General features: G+C 43.0%; 1 protein-coding gene across 13 annotated transcripts in view; it reads left to right on the forward strand.

Moving 5' to 3' along the window:
• Positions 1-777: 777 nt before the first annotated feature.
• The window catches only part of phactr4b (phosphatase and actin regulator 4b), a 29,511-nt gene continuing 9,677 nt past the window's right edge, over positions 778-20,611 (forward strand). For 2 of the 13 annotated variants that reach the window (XM_074654106.1, XM_074654115.1), the window contains exons 1-6: positions 4,331-4,487; positions 8,241-8,350; positions 9,267-9,311; positions 16,797-16,967; positions 17,267-17,347; positions 18,707-19,222. In XM_074654106.1, coding sequence (XP_074510207.1) covers positions 9,299-9,311; positions 16,797-16,967; positions 17,267-17,347; positions 18,707-19,222 — 781 coding nt within the window. In that variant the 5' untranslated portion in view covers positions 4,331-4,487; positions 8,241-8,350; positions 9,267-9,298. The other 11 variants (XM_074654113.1, XM_074654110.1, XM_074654108.1 and 8 more) reach the window with 11 other exon arrangements.

A 20,611-nucleotide genomic window follows, 5' to 3' on the forward strand; every position in this document is an offset into this window, starting at 1 on the left:
ATTAAACACCATGAAGTGGTGAATTATTGAATTATTATTTGACCCCGTTTATACATCATTATAGCTTTAGGATGTAAAGTTGATAAGGTGTCATAAAGTGGCAAATTATTACAACAGGCTCTATTTCAGTATTTTAATTTAATTGTCAATTGTCAATAATCAATAGAACAGTCACTGTACAGAGAAAGTTGATTTTTGTTTTTCTGAACAACACTCACCTGTGACACAACACATCAATCAATCATACCTGACAACAACATAGACACAGACAGCCACAGCTGGCCACAAAGGACCAAACTGATTCTCAATCATGGATACATAACATTCAAATTGTAGAGAATACAACACAGGGAGACTATCCCCAAATAAATCATGAAATAAGAAGAAGAGAAAAATTGTTCTTAATTAAAATGTATATATATATACACATACATACACACATACATATATATATAAAAATAGAAGAAAAAATAACAATAATAATAAAAATATTAATGATAATGAATAAATAAATTTAAAAAAGTTAAAAAAGGAAAAAGAAGATACTACTACTGGCTACTCAGACAGTACTGTAGTGGGCTTCTCAAAAAATGTCAACTATTTTGTACTATTGAACTATTTGTATTCTTATAATAAAATGATGGGTATATAGGCAGTGAAAAGTGTAATATAGTGATAATATAGTGATAATATAGTGATAATATAGTGATAATATAACGGAATGCTCTCCCCCTTCCCTTCCCACCACCAGATCAATGCAATGCAATGCCTGGTGGGTACTGAAGTCTTCCCAACACAAAGACGAGCAATGCTCGCAACGCCCACAGAGCAGCTGCATCCTGCACCGAGAACTACCGGGACCGAGATGCCCAGCTTGGAGGGATGGTTTCCGGTAAGTGCGTAAAAATGTTTGGACCGGTCGCTGGAAGAGAGGGGGGAAAGTGTGAGGAAGGCGAGGAAATGACTGGGCTGCTATTCTTACATCGTCTGTAACTAATTTCTAAGGAGGAGGAGGAAGAGCCAGGAGAGAGGTAGGCTATAATGTGATCAGTGAGGTCATGGAGGGAGTTTGGAGGGAAGATTTCTGCGCAGACAATAACCTAAGTTGCGCTCCAACTTGGCCGATACAAAACAAGCCGGCATCTCGCGTAAAATGCGCGTTTGCATCGCAGCATCGCCTGTAAATATGTTGCTTTTCTGCACATCCTTGGTACCATATAGGATGAATGTTCAGTTGCTGCTGTTTCAACCTCCTGCAACTCCATTTTTCCACTGATCTCTGTGCACAGGCGTCCATGCACAACAAAGGATGCGTGTGTGTGATCTCCGGGATGTAGATGATGGTGTGTGTCGATGTTTGTAGTCGGATGTCAGGAGGGGGATGCACCTTTAAAGCTCTGTATGATGCAGCTTTCTGTTTCCATTACGGTGCATAATGTTGTGGAAAAAAGACATTTGCAGGCCTCTAGAAACGATTTTCCTTCCTGCATGTTGTCTGCACTGCAGCCATCTGAGAGGAAAAGAGGGATGCTGCTGCTAGAATCAGAAAAACTGGTCTGTTTCCAAATCAGAGTTTCATTTCTGAGGCGCAGATTTACGCATAAAGATAGAAGCGTCAAAGTAGGCTAATAATAATTAGCTCATTTAAAAAGGTTGCCTCTATCCACTTTAAGGCTTATCTATATGTAGGCCGATAGATGTTAAAAGCAAGTGACTTAAAAAAATATCAACAACAGTAAATCCCAAATAGGCTATAATAACAAATCACACTTTTTTTAAATATTATATTAAAAATTTTGTACAAAACGTCGCAAAAAATGATTTGTACTTTTATTTTGAAGCGTTTTGGCCGGATGTTGCCGTCGTGCACGCTGCTTGGTGGTTTGACCTCGCGCTCCTCTCTTCAGTCACTCAGCAGCATCTTGAGTCCACTGGCGCGAGATCCGCTCGCGGAGAAGAGGAGGGAGGCAGGTCTCCACACACACACACAGGGCTCCGGTTTCTCCTCCTCCTGCCGGGAGTCCCGGTTTCTCCTCCTGCAGCGGGAGTCCCGGTTTCTCCTCCTCCTGCAGCGGGAGTCACGGCTCTTTAATTTGATGGTAGACCGGGTCAACCTCTCAGGTAATTTACAAACAAATCTTGTCTCAAGGAAAGGAAGCGGTTAAGTGTATAATAGTCGGTCTAATCTCTGCGATGCAATTAGAAATGAGCGCTCCATTTCAATCTAATTAGGACATTTGTTGATTTGTTTCTGGCAAAAGATGGAAGATGTGATACACTCGCCTGTTCGTCTTCCAGGAGGATGTTAGGGGCTTGCATGGCTCTGATATAAAAGTGTATTTCTGCAGATGGTATATAGCAAAGCTTTTAATTATAACACATTTGTTGTAGCCTATTACTATTCTTTAAGGAGAGTGGATTTCCTTCAAGGACATCATAAGATATTGAATGCCATAATAAGGAACATACTGTAGTTCATTCACAGAGTAGGCTGACACACTTTCTTTGCCAGAAAACCTACAGATAGAAGCTCTTTTTAAGTGTGTTGTTCATAATTATTGTTTACTGTATACATCTCTTTTTATTGTATTTATTCCAATGAGTGTCCACATTAAATGGGAACACCACCTAAATTGAGTGTGTTTTACAGTTTTAGCTCTCTAAGCTTTTGGATTTGGGAGAGAGTTCATAATGTTTTTTGGACTGTCTTAGATCATATAACATGCATGGATTTTGAAAATGGGCATAGTTCCCCTTTAATAGCCTATATGTAAAACCAGTATAGGCTACATTTGGCCCATGTATAGACATCCTAAACCTGCAGTAGTAGGCAGAATATTTTTGGCATCATTGGGCACAAATTTCATAATAATCTTTCAGCATATTGTAATTCAAGTGTTCTGAGAGAAAACTAGACTTCTGCACCTCCTCATGGCTCTGTTTTTAGGCTTTAAAATATCTAGCCCGTGACGGGAGACTTTGGCCAATCACAGGTCATTTCAGAGAGAGAGAGCGTGTTCCTATTGGCTGTTCATTCAGCGGAGGCAGCTGTCAATCACTCGCAAACTCTGATCAAACAGGTCAAACCGTAGGCAGCGCTGATCAAATATGAATCAATATTCTGTTACTGTAATGCCTATTTAGGTGAGAAAAAGGCCTTACAGTAACAGAATATTGATTCATATTTGATCATCGCTGCCTAGTTTGACCATTTGATCGAATACGCGAGTGATTGACAGCTGCTCAGAGACGGCAGACTCCAGCTCGGCTCTGATTGGTTGTTTCCCTCCGGTCTGTGAAATCTTGCAGATGCCATTAGGAGCACCGGAGGACACCGATTTTTTTCAGATTACCTGTCTCATGCACTACTGTCAGGTGACTGTTTTATAAAAAATAACTTTTTTAACCACTGCTGCTTTAAAGGGGAACACCACCTAAATTAAATTAAACATGTTTTTTTTTTAGTTTTAGCACTCTAGTTTTCGGATTTGGTAGAGTTATTTGTTGTTGTTGATATTTTTTGGACTGTCTTAGACCATAGGAATAACATGTATGAATTTTGAAAGTAGTTCCCCTTTAATAGCCTATATGTGAAACCAGTAAGCTACATTTGTTCCCACTGGCTAGTAGTCTGGTCAGGTGTCTCCTCTCCTTCTTGAACCTGCGTCTCTTCACCTAAGCAGTAACATGCATTTCCTCTGGTTTCATCCGCCCGTGGTGTAATAGCTCCTGAAGTTAATTTTCTCTTCTGAGAAAAAAAGAAATGCTGCCTCATGCCTTGTGTTGTAGCTCTTTCCACTTCCCATTGGAAGTCCTCCCCCCAACCCCACCACCACCCCCTTTCTTTAATGGACCATTAAGAGGCAACCACAGATGGTTAAGCTGTCGACCGGGCCTGATTGATTCAGTTCGACCACAGATGAGACTGCTCCGTGCCTGAGATTCCTCCGGAGCTCTCAGTTAAATGTCTCTTCTCCACCCCTCCACCCTACTTCAAGCTGGGAGCATATAGAGGTGAATAGCCTGGCTTTAAGGTGCAAGATGTAAAGTGAGAAACCATATGCACCATGTCAATGCTAGTTGTGTGTGTGTGTGTGTGTGTGATCTTCAGCGTAGTAACATGGTGGTAAGTCATCCCTGCAGTGCAGTCTTCACACAGGTGGAGGGACTGTGATGAAGAAAAGTTAAGCAAAGGCGAGGAGCATTTTGGGTTCGTTGTAAAAAAGAAAAAAAAAGAAAAAGTGGGCCACTGGTCCCTGTGGTGAATGATGCTTTTCTGGGGCAGGCTCGGTGATGACGCTCACCCGGCCCGGATTGGGAACAGACACCCTTGTCCATCCATTTCGGAGAGAGAAGGGTGCAGAAACGGTGCTGCTCGGATACACGCTGCAGAGAGACTGCAGGTGTGACTTTGCTTTCCAAACAGCAGCCACTTTTTTTTCTGATCTACACATCTATCATTGATGCGTCTCTGGAGCAGCAGGCCTGTAAGTATGCTTCAGCTCAGTCCACCTGACTCAGGACCTATTGAATCAGCTATGAACCATCTCGGTGTTACTTGTTACTTTTTTATTTTAGTTCTAAAGTGGGGAGTTAATCATTTTCCTCCACTGACTTGCCAGCTTTTTGTGCCCAAAAACCCAAGCCCTGGAGTGAGAAGAGCGCTGCTATTTAAAGATGGCACGACCCAGCCAGCTGCTGCCGTTTCCGCTCCCATCGTAATTGAATCAGCGCTAGTAGAGTGCGCCAGTGAGGGTGTGTGCGCCCCAAAGAAGATTATACAGTCGGGACATCTAGGGCGGTCTGTAGCGGCCACTTTCACATACCTGACTGGTGGCTCCTATTCCCAGTGAATGTGTTATGTGGGACGGAAGCTGGGAAGAGCACAAAAATCCCAGTTGGTATCATCCACGAAAAAGGATGTGGGTTTGTAATAAGAGTTTGCAGATTATAGCATGAGTAGTGATTGATGAGGCAACTTTCTGACTCAGTTATTTACTCCTCTGTAAGAATATTTAAGCTCCAGTCGGGTGTTTTATGTCATTATTGGTTGTGTGCGTCATGTCTTCTTCGATTTGTTTGCCCAACACTGTGAAGTGACTCGCGGCGGCTGTCAAAGGCTTCAGAGGAAAATGTCTTTCACGATGGTGCAGACGCTGAGCGAACAGAGCGTCCTGCACAGTTTGGACAGACTCATCACTTCCATATTGATCTGTTCCGAGAGCAGGGAGAGGGTTAACAACTCAAAAGGGAAGTAGGCCATCAACATCCCTTTTTCATGGGCACATTCTGAGACTGGCTGACAGAAACAGCAAGTGAAACAGAGCGATATTTGATCGTGGAATGTATCTCCTTAAGCCAGTTCTTTCTTTTTTGGATAGTCTGTGTTGTAGTTGACATGCAGCGATGCATGCAAAGGAGTGTTATGCATAAGAGGTTGTGGCTGAAATGGTGGAAAACTCTTGTGTTTGCAGCTCTACCCCCTCACCGCCTCAAATCCGCTCGTACTTTTCAGACACCAAAGATATTTTCTCTTTCCCCGGATGGAGCGAAACGCTCACCACTCAGCTCGATTATTTTGAGTCATTCAGCCAAGGCTGTGGCACTGGGCGGGAGTGTAAAAAAATTCATCTCCGACCACGGATACATCTGCCTCCTCTCAGTGGTGTCAGGGTCCTCTTGCTCCAGTCTGTTTGGACGGCTGTACTTAGAAAACTACAGTACTTTAAAGCCCATTTTCTATATGTTTTAGGCAGGATTATTGTCCTGTTTGATGTCCAGGTGTCGTTACTCTGGCTTCTTCTTTTGATAGGGAAGTTCACCTTTGACCCTGCCAGTAAATTGATCTGGAAGAGGAACAGAGAAGAATGCCAAACACAGTGTATATTTGTAAAGTATTAGATAGGAAACCGTTCGTCTATTTGTGCGTCACAACACCGTACAGTCATACAGACGTCACTTTACTTCATGGCAGGAAATTGGTCATTGATTACATTAATAGTCTTGTCAAAGGGCCTCCTGTGGCCTGGACACCATCAGAGTCTAAAGGCGCTTTTGCTCTTATCTTGCCATTCGTTGAAAACCGACGTTTGCCCGCAAGACAAGGATGCTGCAATTGGGTTAAACCAGTAATTCACAGAAATGTAAGCTGATACGGAGGCCCATTAAACCACCAGAAGGGTTGCTTTGCATTGAAATTCATCGGAACTGTTGAGAGGAACTGAAGGAATTTTGTGGGTAGTTTTATAACCAGCATTTTTTTTTTAAATCTCACGTCATTTGCTTTTTAGTTTCTCATGCAAAGCAAATGTCTGTGCTTGTTTTTCTCCGTTGCCCCAAAAGATGTGTTTTTTTATTGCAAAGAATGGTCAACTTGCAGTCCAGTGTGTTATGATGCCGTGAAGTCTTGGGCTGCAGCTGCCAGCTAATGATTATTTAAATTCAAACTTAAATCAAAGGGCCACTGACGCACGTGTGGTGTAGAATATGCAGGAAAAATAGTTCATTGTCCATGCAAAGTTTCTGTGTTTATTATGATTTATTTCTCCAAAAACAAGAAAGCAAACAAAAGAACAAAGAAATCACAGCTATTGCTGCCTCTCTTGCTCTGGTAAAAAACCATAGGCCCACCCAGGTGCATGCTGGTCCTTCTATACCTGCCTACCTACCAGCAGGTGTCCACAGTGTTACCCAATTTGCAAACAAAACAAAATACTTATGCAAAAACTAATTATACTAAACAAGAAAATAATCAAACCAAACAAGTAACTACCAATAGAAAAAAACACTATCAAAATCATCTAGAATAATCAATCAAGTAATATTACTTATTATGATTTAAACAACAACTAAATGCTACAACAAACAAATAGGACCTACAATTTCTATAAAATTGCTGTAAATAGTGTAAAATGCACACGACAATTCCCTGGAGCCCAAGGTGATGTCTTGAAGTAGCTTAAATGTTAAAGTTACAATGATATAGAATACAGAAAGGCAGCAGATCCTTACATATAAAAAGCTGGAACCAGCAAATGTTTGGCTTTTTTGCTCAAAAAATGACTAAACCAATCATGTGATTATTAAAAATCAAATGAATTCTCTGTCAATAGACTAACCTGTTCTAGCTCTAGTTTCAGCGCTAGGAGAAAGGGATCATTCACAACCTCCTGTCGCCTTTACTTCCTACAATTCATTCCCCATCCTCTTTTCTCTTTGAACTGACAAGAGCAGATTTTGATATTTCCATTCTGAACAAACGGGCACATGCGACAGGTCCAGTAGGTGCAGGAGAGTACAGTCTGCTCATTTTCACAGTCTCTTTCATGAGAACCTTTTGTGTTCCAGTCTGAGAGATGAACTGGAAGTTCAGTTCACAACAGCCTCTCTCTGCTGATGTCAAACTCGGTCTCCTCTCTGAGTTAAATCACAGTTGACTCTGTGTTCCACCGCTCTGCTGCTCTCTGCCCCGGGGCTCTATCAGGCTGTCTTTTGCCTTTGTATTTATAAAATTAATAAACACAATTTGTTAGGTATTTGCTTTGCCACCTCAGTCAGAAACTATAATAATCAACAGCAATATATTTTTTGTTATACATAAATTGCCCACTTCAGGTACTTAAAATGGTTTTGAAGTGATGCGCTCGGCCAACAAAAGAGTTTAATTACATTATTGAAGTGTTTTCGACGAGAGCGTCTTGACTTTGGTTTACCCGTGAACAGTTTATGCCCAGTTGGAAACCAAAGGCCTGAGTGAACGCCAGGAAGCCGTTCTCCCACGAGACTTTAACACTACCGTCGTAGTGACGTAATAGATATTGATTCACACTCCAGTCATCCAGTTCTGAGGATCACTGCAGCATCATTGTCTGTTTTTAGATGAGTCTGCTGTGCTGTAGTCCACCTACTTCAAGTTTTACCAAACAGTGAGATCATCTCACACGTTGAGGCTTTATATTTTGTCTTTTGTAAGCGCCCACGCGTTCATATACACAAGGGAATGCGGATGGTTGTTGTAGCATTTCCCAGATGACGCTTAATGTCCTCTCTATGATGTAGGCTTTTAGACCTAATTTACACGCTATATTCCGCTCTATCACATGTTGTGTCAAGTGTAAATGGGATCTTATTCTCAGGCTCATTCAGGTTTAAATATGTTGGTGCTCTTTGTAGTGATGATACATGCATCTTCATGCTTTCTGTTCATGACTAACTATGATTCGTTGTTTTTCTGTTATCAGAGGGGTTAAGATGGGTGGAGCTGCCATCTTAAGCATGCTGGAGACCTGAACAAATACTGCTATACTGCTGCTGAGGACCTCAACCACCCCCACCCATGACTTTCTATAGTGTATGTATGTCTATACCTTTTTATATTCACACAAATGCACAATTAATAATGCTAAGGTCACTTATAATGAGTACAAAGCCATGCGCATCCTAATTAAGGGATAATGCACAGCTGCGCGTCAGAGTCCTGCATCACCCTGTCAGGGTTTATTTCACAACAATGACCCGCTAGCTGTACATTATCCCACTTATTACACGGCTACTCACTTAAGAAATCAATAATTTGACACAAAAATGGTCCGCCAGAGTTCGACATCAGAACTGCGTCCATAGCAACGGTCTGTTTTACATAGCAACGGTCTGTTATACATAGCAACGGTCTGTTATAAAGAAATAACACACCGTAGAATGCTGTGATTGACCAATCAGAATCAAGTATTCAACAAAGCCGTGTAATAATGAAAGATAAATAACTACAGCCATTAGGTTGTGGATATAATGTCCATCATAACAACAGCCATGAATACATTGTAGATGGTACAAATATTTCATTGTGTCCAAAATGACAAGCACTGTGCTAGTCATTTCTAAAAGCAATGCTGACACTTTTAAAAACGTATATAATCTAGTAAAAACTTATCTATACATAACGATTGATATGCTGTATGTAATGTGTGGTTTCTTCAGCTAAATAGAAGTACAGTAATTACACATAGTTTGATTTTAAATTTGGCATGAAAGTGGTTAGATCCGTTTGAGTTAGATGCTTTACATACTTTTATACTTGGAATATTAATTATGGCTTTTAAGGAATTTGAATGAAACCATTTAAGACTCATGAATCCGAGACCACAGTGTTTGGAGCGTCACTTGCAAAAAGGTTTGAGGAAAAACTGAATTCCTACAACAACACTGGCTTAACTTGTTTAGCTCACATTCTCAAGCTGGTGTTTGATGCTCCAACTGTTGTTTTTCAGGAACCGTTGATTGGTGTGCCCCAAACTCTGTAATGGAAAATCGTGGTGAGTACCCAGTTGCTCGTTGTGGTTTGTTAAGTGCAGTGTTAATGCTGTGTGGGAGAGCTGTAGATCCACTCATGTCGCTGTACATCCACTGTGTTTATGAGGTCTGTCTAGTCTCTGCACATTTTATGAGCCACTCAGGACTCCAGCTATACGTCTTCTCAACCTCGGGGCCTGATTGAGGATCAGTATCCCCTCCCAAAACTTGGCTTTTCAGGGTCCTCCCTGGTCGCCATAGGTATGTGTGTTGCAGAAGAGACCGCCGGGGAATATCTGTTGCGTCATTGTTTAAGTTAGGTTTTTTTTTTTTGTTAACTGCTTTGCAACAAGAGGAAGTGTTAACCTTGATGATGTGTACTGGTGGCTTTTGATCCACTGTCACCTGTAGCTCTTCAGTTAACCAGTTCCCTTTTGTAAAACTAATCTGCCAAAAAAGGCCGTGCCCAAAAGACCAAATGTGCGCGTAACACTTCCTGTGGTTACTTCATAATAAAAGCCTACACAATTCCCATCACTACAAGACTGAAAAACATCTACAGGTGTTTTTTAAGTGTTGAATTTTCATTAAAGCAGTAGTTAGACATTTTGGGAAATACAGTTATTTGCTTTCTTGACGAGAGCTGGATGAGAAAACCGATGCCACATTTCATGAAGCTGCAGGCAGCAGCCGCTTAGCTTAGCTTAGCATAGCTTAGCATTAAGACTGGATACAGGGAGAACCAGCTAGTCTGGCTCTGTACCATAAACTGTATATAAAAAGTGGAGGTAATCATTGTGACATCATCCATTGGTTTGTGGACTGCCGTTTTGAAGCCTCTAGTTCGCCATCTTGTTTTTTTGCAACCAGAAGTGACACGAGAGGGTGGAGCAACCAAATGCTGAATAAGACATTTTTAGGCGACCAAAACTTTATAATTAACTTTCATGACCTGAAAACACACTGTGAAAGGATTAAAGTTGTAAGACGAAATCACGGACAACTCCCAGACCGGACAACGCCGTGGTAGCGACCTGTCAATCACAAGCTAGCCACGCCCTAAAGCATACTCTACTTTATAGTCTATTTGACTCTAAATGGGACCATAATTTACTAAATGAACATCATGCTGTATTGAAGAAGACTTGAAACTAGTGGTTGAGACCATAAACTCATGTTAACAATGTTTACTGAGGTAATACATGAAGTGAGAAGTAGGCTCATTTTCTCATAGACTTCTATACAATCAGACTTTTTTTTGCAACCAGAGGAGTCGCCCCCTGCTGGCTGTTAGAAAGAATGCAAGTTTAGGGCACTTCCTCATTAGCTTCGCTCCTCAGACCCGGAGGTTGCCCACTGCTACCAGCACCTCTAAAGCTCACTAACTAACACACTATATCTCATTTGTTCAATCTATTTTTAAAAATATACGATTTATTGTTTTACAGTGGGTTATGTGCCGGATTGTTACTTGGCTGGGTGCACTTCCTGGTGGATTTTGTTACCTTTGGACAGAACCGGGCTACCCGTTTCCCCCTGTTTCCAGTCTTTGTGTTAAGCTAAGCTAACTAGGTAGCTTCACATTTCCCGTTGAGAGGCACAAGAGTGGTATTGATCATCTCATCTAACTCTTGGCAAGAAAGCGTATTTTCCGTCGTTGAACAGCATACTAACGTTTAGAAATAACTGCCTGTTCTCTCTGTACAGGCTATATCTTTGTTTTTAACTTGCTTATTAAAGACAATGTCCATACAGATAAGCAGTTAAAACCATGTCCTTAAAGAAAAATATGAGGCATATGTTAAGACATTTGAAAACAGTGACACGTAGCTTTGTAGCACCATCCATAGGTTTCCTACTCCCCCTCATGTCGGACGGGCTGCTGTATGTTCATGTTATGTGTGTACCTGCTTCAGTCTGCTGAAGTGGCCTGGCCCAGTCTGTTATCCAGGTCAGGCCAACAGGTTCTGGGCTCATGCGGATTGGCTCAGCTCTCTCTGGAAGCCGGCCCGGTGTGGAGGCAGTATTTGGGGCACGGGGAGAGAAAAGGAACGCTGTCGAACACACTAGCTCTCCATCTTTAGAAACAAGCTTGAGATGCAGCCAAACGCTCAGAAAACTCTGATCTATCCAGGCATAATGACACAGCTCAATGCTCCGGATTCCTCTGAGGAGCAGTCAGACAAGGTTTTCTGAAGACACAGAAACCTCAAAGGGAATCAAAGTACTAATTCAGGGGTCCAGTCTGCACTCTCTCTCTCTCTTTTCTTCTAGTTTAGAGAAAGCTGTCTCTTTTTCCTCCCTGCTCTGCCTCTCTCTCTGTATATTCTAGCCCCAAACAGGGCAGCTCTCCTTGGCAAACATGTTTCAAAGTCATGCTAATGCCTCCAAGACTGTTCAAATTGTGATAAGAGACTTGGAGATGTGCATGAAATGGTGTCTGGAGGCATTAAGGGAGGTGAGCGGCATGATAAACACCCTCTGTGAAAAAGAAAAACAGTAGTTGTGGCTTAATATTAGCGTGCTGGATATAGAAATGGCAGCATATGTCTGATCAACACTTGACATGTGATCCTTCATTCCTACTTTTAACACGTTCAATGCCATAGTAGCTGCTTGGATTCTTGTCTATTGTTCATGATCAGATGTTGAGAGGGAGCAGCATGTCACACACATTTGACCTTTTAAACAGCTCCCACAAAAAATCACGCCTCTGATTTTGATAACATTTCTCCTGACTGAGGGCATTGATTGAAATTGCTCCAATTTCCTTCAGCTCCAGACTAAATTAAGCTTTTTGTTTGTCATGTTAGACCCTATATATATCTCTCTATCTTGTGTTTCTTGTCATCTCGGCGCTAGGAAGGCAAGAAAATACTGGCACCAGTGTGTGAGGCATTTATTTGTTTTCAGGGCATACAATGTGGTCTGAGGTTTTTGAGTCTAGTTTCTGGATCAGAGTGTTAAAAAGTCCTTGTTCTCTCGAGGCCCGCTGCACCGCTTACATTGGAAATGCATTATTGGATGCACACATTGTACCACATACCGCAAGCACACACATTAAATTGAAAACATAACTCGTCTTTCTCCCAGGAATGGCAGGCATCTTTCAGTGAATGCTGACCTGTGCTGCGAGCCAAGGAGGGAGGGTCAGCAAGGGAGGGGGAGAGGGAGTCCAACTCCTGGAGGGAGGGAAGGTCTTAAGGAGATTGCGGGAGGGCGGGACGGACGGGGGAAGGACTGGACTGAAAGGCAGAGAGGACGGTTAGACGAGAGAAACACAGAGGAGAAGAAAAGACCTGAGGTAGAGGAGACGTTGTTGAAGAGGGAGTAAGGCAGGTGCAGCCGTCCAGTGCAGTGTGCACGTTTCTGGGTGCAGGACAGGTAGAGGCCCCTCAGGGGCTGGATCATGGGACAGAGCCTTCGCGTGGAGACCCCAGCTCAGGACCCACAACAACACAACAATGGCGGTGAGTTTCTGGACTCACTCATGCAATCTGTGTGTACTTTACACAGTTATGCATTCCTCAACAGCAACAGACACAGCATGAAATTAGTTTTTCCAATGAATTAAAGAAGCAAAGAGGGGAGATAAGGGTTGGAGATTGTATAATCAACTTTGCACAGTCTCCTCTCTCTCTCTCTCTCTCTCTCTCTCTCTCTCTCTCTCTCTCTCTCTCTCTCGCTCTGTCCCCTCCTTCACTTTCACCACCACAAGGAATGTTAAATCATCGGGATCACGTGGATGAATCTCAGCTGTGTTTTTATACACTCGTGTGTTGCGCACTTATTTTCTTATGTTACAGTGCACAAGAAAAGTTATTTTCTCAGTAAAATTAAAGGTTGTAAATACCTTTTTAGGGATTATTGGAAAAGACGATTGTGGCCGACTGTGGGAGGTTTTACATAATTGTGGATCAATTCCTACATTTTTTCCCCTTTTGATTATTGCAGTTTTTCATAATACAGAGTGTAAAGTTACGAACCAAATGAATCTTTAATTATAGAGCTTGACCTTGAGTTTGACAAAGTAGAAAAGTGCTTTTAAACACACAGACATTTTACCTCGCCAGCAGCATTGAGGTAGCTGTGTGGAGCAGTGTGTAGAGTGTAGACCTACAGACCAAATTCATCTTTAATTATAGATCTTGACCTTAAGTTTGACAAAGTAGAAAGTAGTGAATTCATAGGACAAATTAAAATTAGGGCTGTCAATCGATTCAAATATTTAATTGCGATTAATCGCATGATTGTCCATGATTAATCGCGATTAATCGCACATTTTTTATTTGTTCAAAATGTACCTTAAAGGGAGTTTTGTCAAGTATCTAACACTCTTATCAACATGGTGGGCACATATATTTGCTTTATGCAAATGTATGTATATATTTATTATTGGAAATAATGGAAAAACATGGCAAACTCAAGCCCAACAGTGTGTCAGTGTGCTGACTTGACTATAACTTGCCCCAAACTGCATGTGATTATCATTAAGTGGGCATGTCTGTAAAGGGGAGACTCGTGGGCACCCACAAAACCCATTTTCATTCACATATCTTGAGGTCAGAGGTCAAGGGACCCCTTTGAAAATGGCCATACCAGTTTTTCCTCACCAAAATTTAGCGCAAGTTTGTATTTAACCTCCTTCCCGACAAGCTAGTATGACATGGCACCAATGGATTCCGTAGGTTTTCTAGTTTCATATGATACCAGTATCTTCACCCTAGCTTTAAAAGCGAGCCCGCTACAACCTCCGAAAGATCGATTGCATTAATGCCTTAAAGAAATTAGTGCCGTGCTCTAATGGTATCCATTTGATTTACTGCACATATGATTCCACAAGAAGCAATCACAGTGATTATTATAACCTCTTTGTGTGCTGTCAGGTGGATTCAAATTCATAATCTGTCCTGGCAAGTGTTAGGGTCATAGCGAGGGTGGAGGTATTTCCCAACCGTTGCAACGCGTGGAAGGTGGTGTCTTATGTAAGTGATCAGGACGGCTTGGCCGGTCGGCTCCTTTAAACCAACAATCTCCTTTAGCCACATGCTCACCTGACCGGGCCTGCCATGACTCATTGAATCATGAGGTTAAGAGGGAAATCTGGCCTCTCTGGGAGATGTCTGAGAGAGAGAGCGGTAGGTCTGGCTTCAGGACGGGGGTACGTCAGAGGAACACACAAACACACACACACACACACACACAGTGTCACACACCCCCATGTTTCCTGACTGACTGGTATGCCTTATCTTGGCAGAGCTCCTGATTACAGAGCATGACTGCTAGAATTCTGGCCTCGTTCTGAATGGAAATAGGTTTTCTATCATCTGGATGTTTTAACAATCAGAATGTTAATTAGTTTCACTGCGTTGTACCTTGCAGCGACCGTGTTTCCATAAGCAGCACAGTGTTATTGAGTTTGAGGGGAAGAGGTTGTCTTTGTTCTCGGTCACAGAATCAGGGTGGAGTGCCGTTTCCTCCCTGTGTTTCCAGGCTGCCCAGACCCCCCCCCCCTCCTCCTCTATAACTGTACTTTTTCTCTCTTTGTAGCCCTTTACTCCCATTCCCACAGTCACACACAGCTGTAGTGCCACCACACGCCAGACGCCTTCTCACTAAAACAATGACATGTCGGAAGAGTCTGTCTCTGTATCTGTGAGGAATAATTTGGAGTGGATCCACAGCTCTCTTGAACGTGATAATTGAATTGGACGTACTTTCCTTTTTTCTTTTTCTGTGTGCTTCGTTGGATTGACACATTTTCTAATCAGGCGTCCTTAGCTAATGTGCAAGCCACCTAAGGATATGGTCAGTCATCTCTTTCAAGTAGACGCCCGCTGCATGGGCTGAGTCCTCTTGCGATCGTCATCGCTGCAGTGCTCCTGGAGTGTGCAGGCCTGGCTGGCACAGGCAGCTCTTATCCTGCTTCACTGCCTTCAGCTGAGCCGCTGTGTCAGAGGCTCCTCTGACGGAGCGCTCTGCTGTATGAGAACCTCAGTTCTGGATCACAGGCTGCCTTGAGCAACACTTAATCTGGATGTTATGGCAGCTGGTCTGAATCCTCAGATTTCTACCTCGCCAAGATAAGCTGGATTTCCATGGTGCGGACATGTCCCCTGAACCCGGAGCCTCTCTGCTTGTAGTTTCGATCAGCTCTCCGCAACTTGTCCTTCTGGCGTTTTCTGCCGGGATATATACGGGATAGTTGATTTTGAATGCTTCCTGCCTCCCCATGGCGTGCTGTTTCAAGTCCCGCCACCATGGGAGCTGGACGCTTAACACCCCTCTTCCAGGTAGACTAGTGTCTGTTTTTTTTTAATTAAACTTTTCAGGACATAACAACACTCCCTACTTTTTGAATTAGCAATAGTGCATGAATTTAAATTTGTTTTGGAGGTTTTACCGTCGGTCAGGCATTTAAACACTATGCAAGCATTCGGTTCAAATTTTCCTCCGCCAGCAGCACCGAGGTAGCCGTGTGGAGTAGCGGTTAAAGACTCCTGTCCTTCAGCTGCAAAAAACTGGGTTTGAATCCTGTGTCAGCAGCCATCCACCACGCTAAAATGTCCCTTAGCAAGATACTGAAACCCTGCCAGCTCCAGGGCTGCTGGTCCGTGGCTAGCCCTGACGCCCATGCTGTGTGTGTGTCAAACGAAAGAGTCCATCCAGGAATGATATCATTATTATTATGGTCTTTATTGGAATGCAAAGTATGCCACATCAGTGTTGTGGGTATTGTCTGCGAGTGCATTGTTGTGGGAATCAGACTGCGAGGCGTTATTGTCGCAGAGACATCCTGTGTGTGTGTGTGTGTGTGTGTGTGTGTGTGTGCATGAGACTGGATGTTTTAAATCAGACCCTATTCTCTCTCCACTGGTAAATATTATGTCTGCTGAGCACTGCAGCCTTGCAAGAGTTAAACTCTCTCAGAGCTCAGCGCCCTGTCAGTTGGCCTGTCAATCACCCAGAATATGTAACCATGACTGCAGAACGCCAGTTAATGGAGCACTTTAAGCCTTATTCGCATCTCATAACGATTATTCTTTAAAGAACGTTTCGCTTCTTGGTTGCTCTCTGCATGTATGTACTGTATCATGGCACGCTACTGTATGGCTGCATCCGTGTGCGTGAGCCTCTCCTCTCTATAGAGGCAGCCGGGGCCGAAAGGCTGATAAGGCACTAGTCTCCATCCAGCCAAGGAATGTGAGCACTTGACAGTGAGAGATCCTGGCCGCACGCCAGCGTCCAGACCTCTCCTGTTAACTCTGTGGATATGTGGAGGAGTCCGAGAGCTCTCAGCATCACCCTGCCAAAGCACACTCCGTCCCCGAGAAGTAACAGCTAAAGATAATAACAGGCATAATGAGCACGGCCCTCTTTACAAAGGCAGCAGATGAGCTCAGTCAGAATATTAGGACTGCCGATGGATCTATACTCTTATTTCCCGTGCAAGTCTGGATAAAACGGTTGGATTTATATTAAACTACTGCTTTTTTTTGTTTATATAGATGATGAAGCTGAGCAGCACCACGGCACTATGGTGGGAGAGGGGGGCAACAAGGGGGACAGCACCCCTCCCCCAAAGCGTAAGGGCAAGTTCTCCACCCTCGGCAAGATCTTCAAGCCGTGGAAGTGGCGGAAGAAGAAAAGCAGCGACATGTTCAAGGAGACTTCAGAAGGTTTGTGGCGTGAACTTGTTGCGTTCGGAGCGTGAGTGAGCGCCCTCCCCCCCTCCTTTCTCACTGGTCATATCAGTTACATCCAGCTTTCATCAAAATTCCTCAATGCATGTGTTCCTGCCTGAATGTTACAGGCCCCTTTTGGCTCTCCAAAGTGCACCTACAACAAGACAATTAGCTGCTAACAAAATATCTGCATCTTTGAATTCTGGAGCATGAAATGTGACAGATTTTTACTACATCTTTTCATTGAAAAAAAGAAAACTGTGAGTAACATAAATTCTGTTCATTGGCGGCAGAACTGGAGAGAAAGATGTCGACGCGGCGTACGCGGCAGGAGCTTATAGAACAGGGGGTGCTGAAGGAGGTCCCGGACAACGGTAAGAGTGCTCTTGTGATCCTTGTGATCTCTCTGCACAACGGTGTCTGTATCTGACAGCAGCGGCCCCGAGGCGATCACACCCACACAGGACAATGCAGTTAAGTCATCAAGTACATAATGGCAGGAGCACTGTCCTCCTAACCAGCAGGTGTCTGAGACATATTTATAAAAAGGCAAATTTACTTTCACCTTGCTGTTTTTTCAAAGTAATATCTGTTTAAAATGGCATGCCACTCTCCAGAGCTGAGGAAAAGTGGAACGAATTGTGCCCTGCAGCAAAATAGCTTTGAGAAAGGGTGTGTGTGCAAGCGTAATGTCGGCCCCGCTGTTGCAGAAGCCCATTTATTAAACCTACAGCTGCTTCTTCATCACACCCACAAACACACACTCCAGCTACAGGGCTTGGGTTAAGGGCACCTTCCTGTTTCACTGTGGAACGTGGCTGCAACAAAAGATGATTTTCATTATCGATTAATCTGTTCATTATTGATTGTATGTATTTCTATAAAATGTGAGAAAATGCCGCCCATCACAATACCTCAGGTCCCAAGGTGTTGACTTATAAATCACTAGATCAACAGTTAAAAAATAATACAGTAGGTTTTCAATTTAAAGGGGACCTATTATGCTCATTTTCAGGTTTATACTTCTATTTCTAGTTTCTACTAGAACATGTTTACATGCTTTAATGTTAAAAAAAACACTACTTTTCTCATAGCAGCTGTGCTGCAGCACTCTTTTTTACATTCTGCCTGAAACGCTCTGGCAGGTATTATGCAAATGTGTTACTTGGTGACATCACCACGTTACGGATTAAAAGGCAGGACTTCAAGCAAGGCGTTTCAGGCAGTTCAGGAACAGTGTTTCTGTGGGGGAGAGTAACTCCCTTTGGCCTGGACTTTGGGCTTTGTAACTTTGCAGACCTTTTACATGCACAAAAAAATATATAAAACACTAAAGGAAAGTGAAAAAGAACAAAAGCACAATAGGTCCTCTTTAGATAAACCAAGGAAGAGCAGCAAATCCTCTCATCTGAGAAGCCAGAACCTGCAGATATTCTCATTTGCTTGAGAAATGACAACGCAATTTAAAAAAAAAAGTTAATTCTATTAATCAATTAATGGATAAACCAACTAAACGCTTCATCACTTCTGTTGTATTACATCAAGCGGGAGGGAACAATAAACTCCCAAAATATTCTGCAATATCAAACAAAGACATTGGCAGTATGAAATATTTTGAATAATTTAGATTGAATAAATATTGAGTGTTTCCAGCCTAGTAGCTCTCTAGACAGAGAATTTGTTTAAAGTCGTGTTTTCACAAGAATAATTTTCTTTTGTCCAAATTTTTTAAGATGCAGACACACAACACCCGAAGCAGCTCTACGTGAAGAACGGCCACACTCTGCCTGTGAGCGCCGGGGTCGGAGGAGGTGGAGGAGGAGGAGGAGTCGTCAGTGGTGGCAGGAGTCCGTGCAACCAGGGCAAACTCCCCTTAGAGTCAGACTTTAGGATGAACCCGGCCTGGCTCGCGCAGCCAGACGACCGCAGGGGGCGGTCTCCCTCGGACGGAGACCGCCGAGGAGCTCCGGGTTCCAGGGGTACGGGACTACTTCATGAGGATTTGCGGCGAGGGGGAGGGATGGGGTCACGTCCACACATCGAGGGCGAGTGGAAACAAAACATGGTCTGGCATGGCCAGATGGAGGAGGGCAGACGTGGCGGGCGACTTCACCCCGACGACGGGCAGAAGAGGCCCGGGCTGCAGAAGGCCCCATCGGAGGACGGCAGGAGGACTCGGCCTGCGGAAGCGGACTGGAAGCCCACGCTCCCTCGCCATGCGTCTGCTGAGGAGGGAAGAGCCCGCAGAGGTCCGTCATTTAGATCTTCCACCAATTTTTGGAAAAGCTGTAATCATAAGATCCCTGTTGAGTTTGGTCAGGTCAAAGATAAGGTGTATATTTTACAACTTGACCTCCTTCATACATGTTTGAAGATAGAAGGTGATTCATCAGTCTACTGTCACTCTCCTGCTTATGTGCTGTCCTCCCAGATATAGACAGGCTCCTGACGGCTCCCAGGGGCCCTGTTCCAGCTTCTTATTCAGGAACATGAGGGAATAGCTCGTCCTCTCTTCTCCTCTCCTAATTAACGCGGCACGATCACTATACCCATTATTGCCCTTTAACGCTAACACTGTCAGCTCAGTGATAATTGGCGAAGACCCACAGCTAATTGATTTTACTGAAACATTACACTTTGAAAAATAACGGTGGTTTCTGCTGTTTTTAGATCTCAGTTATCACTAATCTGACACTCTGACACTTTTTTTGTAACCACTTCCGTACATATGGATGGATGGTTGGCTGTACTTTATTGATCCTAAAATTGGGAAATTATTGTGTTACAGCAGCAGGTTATCCAGGCAATGCACCGGAACAGTAAATAAAATGTACATATCAACGCTAGAGAAATATATCCATAGAATACACAATATAAAGAATATTGGAATACACTGTAAATATACCCGACTACTAGGGCTGTGTATTGGCAAGAATCAGGCGATACGATACGTATCACGATACAGGGGATTTGCATTCATCACAGTCCATGTAACATCCAACATCATAGCACTACTTTGAGAGGGCACATACACTGAGAGGGTGCGTATTGTTACAAATGAAATAAAGTATTGACTGAGTACATCTTTGCATGTAAACTACCAATTAAAATTCTATACAGTGTTTTTGAGAATCGATACAATATCACAAAACATAATATCGCGATACTCTATATTTTCAATATTTTCTTACACCCCTACAACTAGCTTAAAAAAATCTAAATTATAAACATGGAATAACCTACTTTATACATTAGCAAAGTGTGCAAGATACAATGTTTGTTCTGAAATAAAAAATAATTGAGGTAGTAAATGTGCAAATGTAGGAGCAAGAACAGAATGAATGGTTGAGACAGAAACTATAAAGCTGAGAGTTGTCTGTTAGACAGAGGTGAGGTGTTGTAGAGAGTTATTGCTTCATGTAGGAAAGATTTTAGGAAGATGAGAGGAAACCTAAATGAATGATCTGGAACTTGGGTTGAAAAGAATATAGATAATAATGCATCATATTGAAAACGGCAATGCAGAACTACTGTAAGAAAAGAGAGAATTCTTTGTATCGACACAGATTTACAGGTGCACAGATATTGTCTCCCTCTCTTTCATGTGCCGTCGCTCGTGTCTTTTCTCTGTCTCACCT

Source organism: Sebastes fasciatus, chromosome 12, assembly GCF_043250625.1.
Source record: "Sebastes fasciatus isolate fSebFas1 chromosome 12, fSebFas1.pri, whole genome shotgun sequence".
Taxonomy (NCBI): Eukaryota; Metazoa; Chordata; class Actinopteri; order Perciformes; family Sebastidae; genus Sebastes; species Sebastes fasciatus.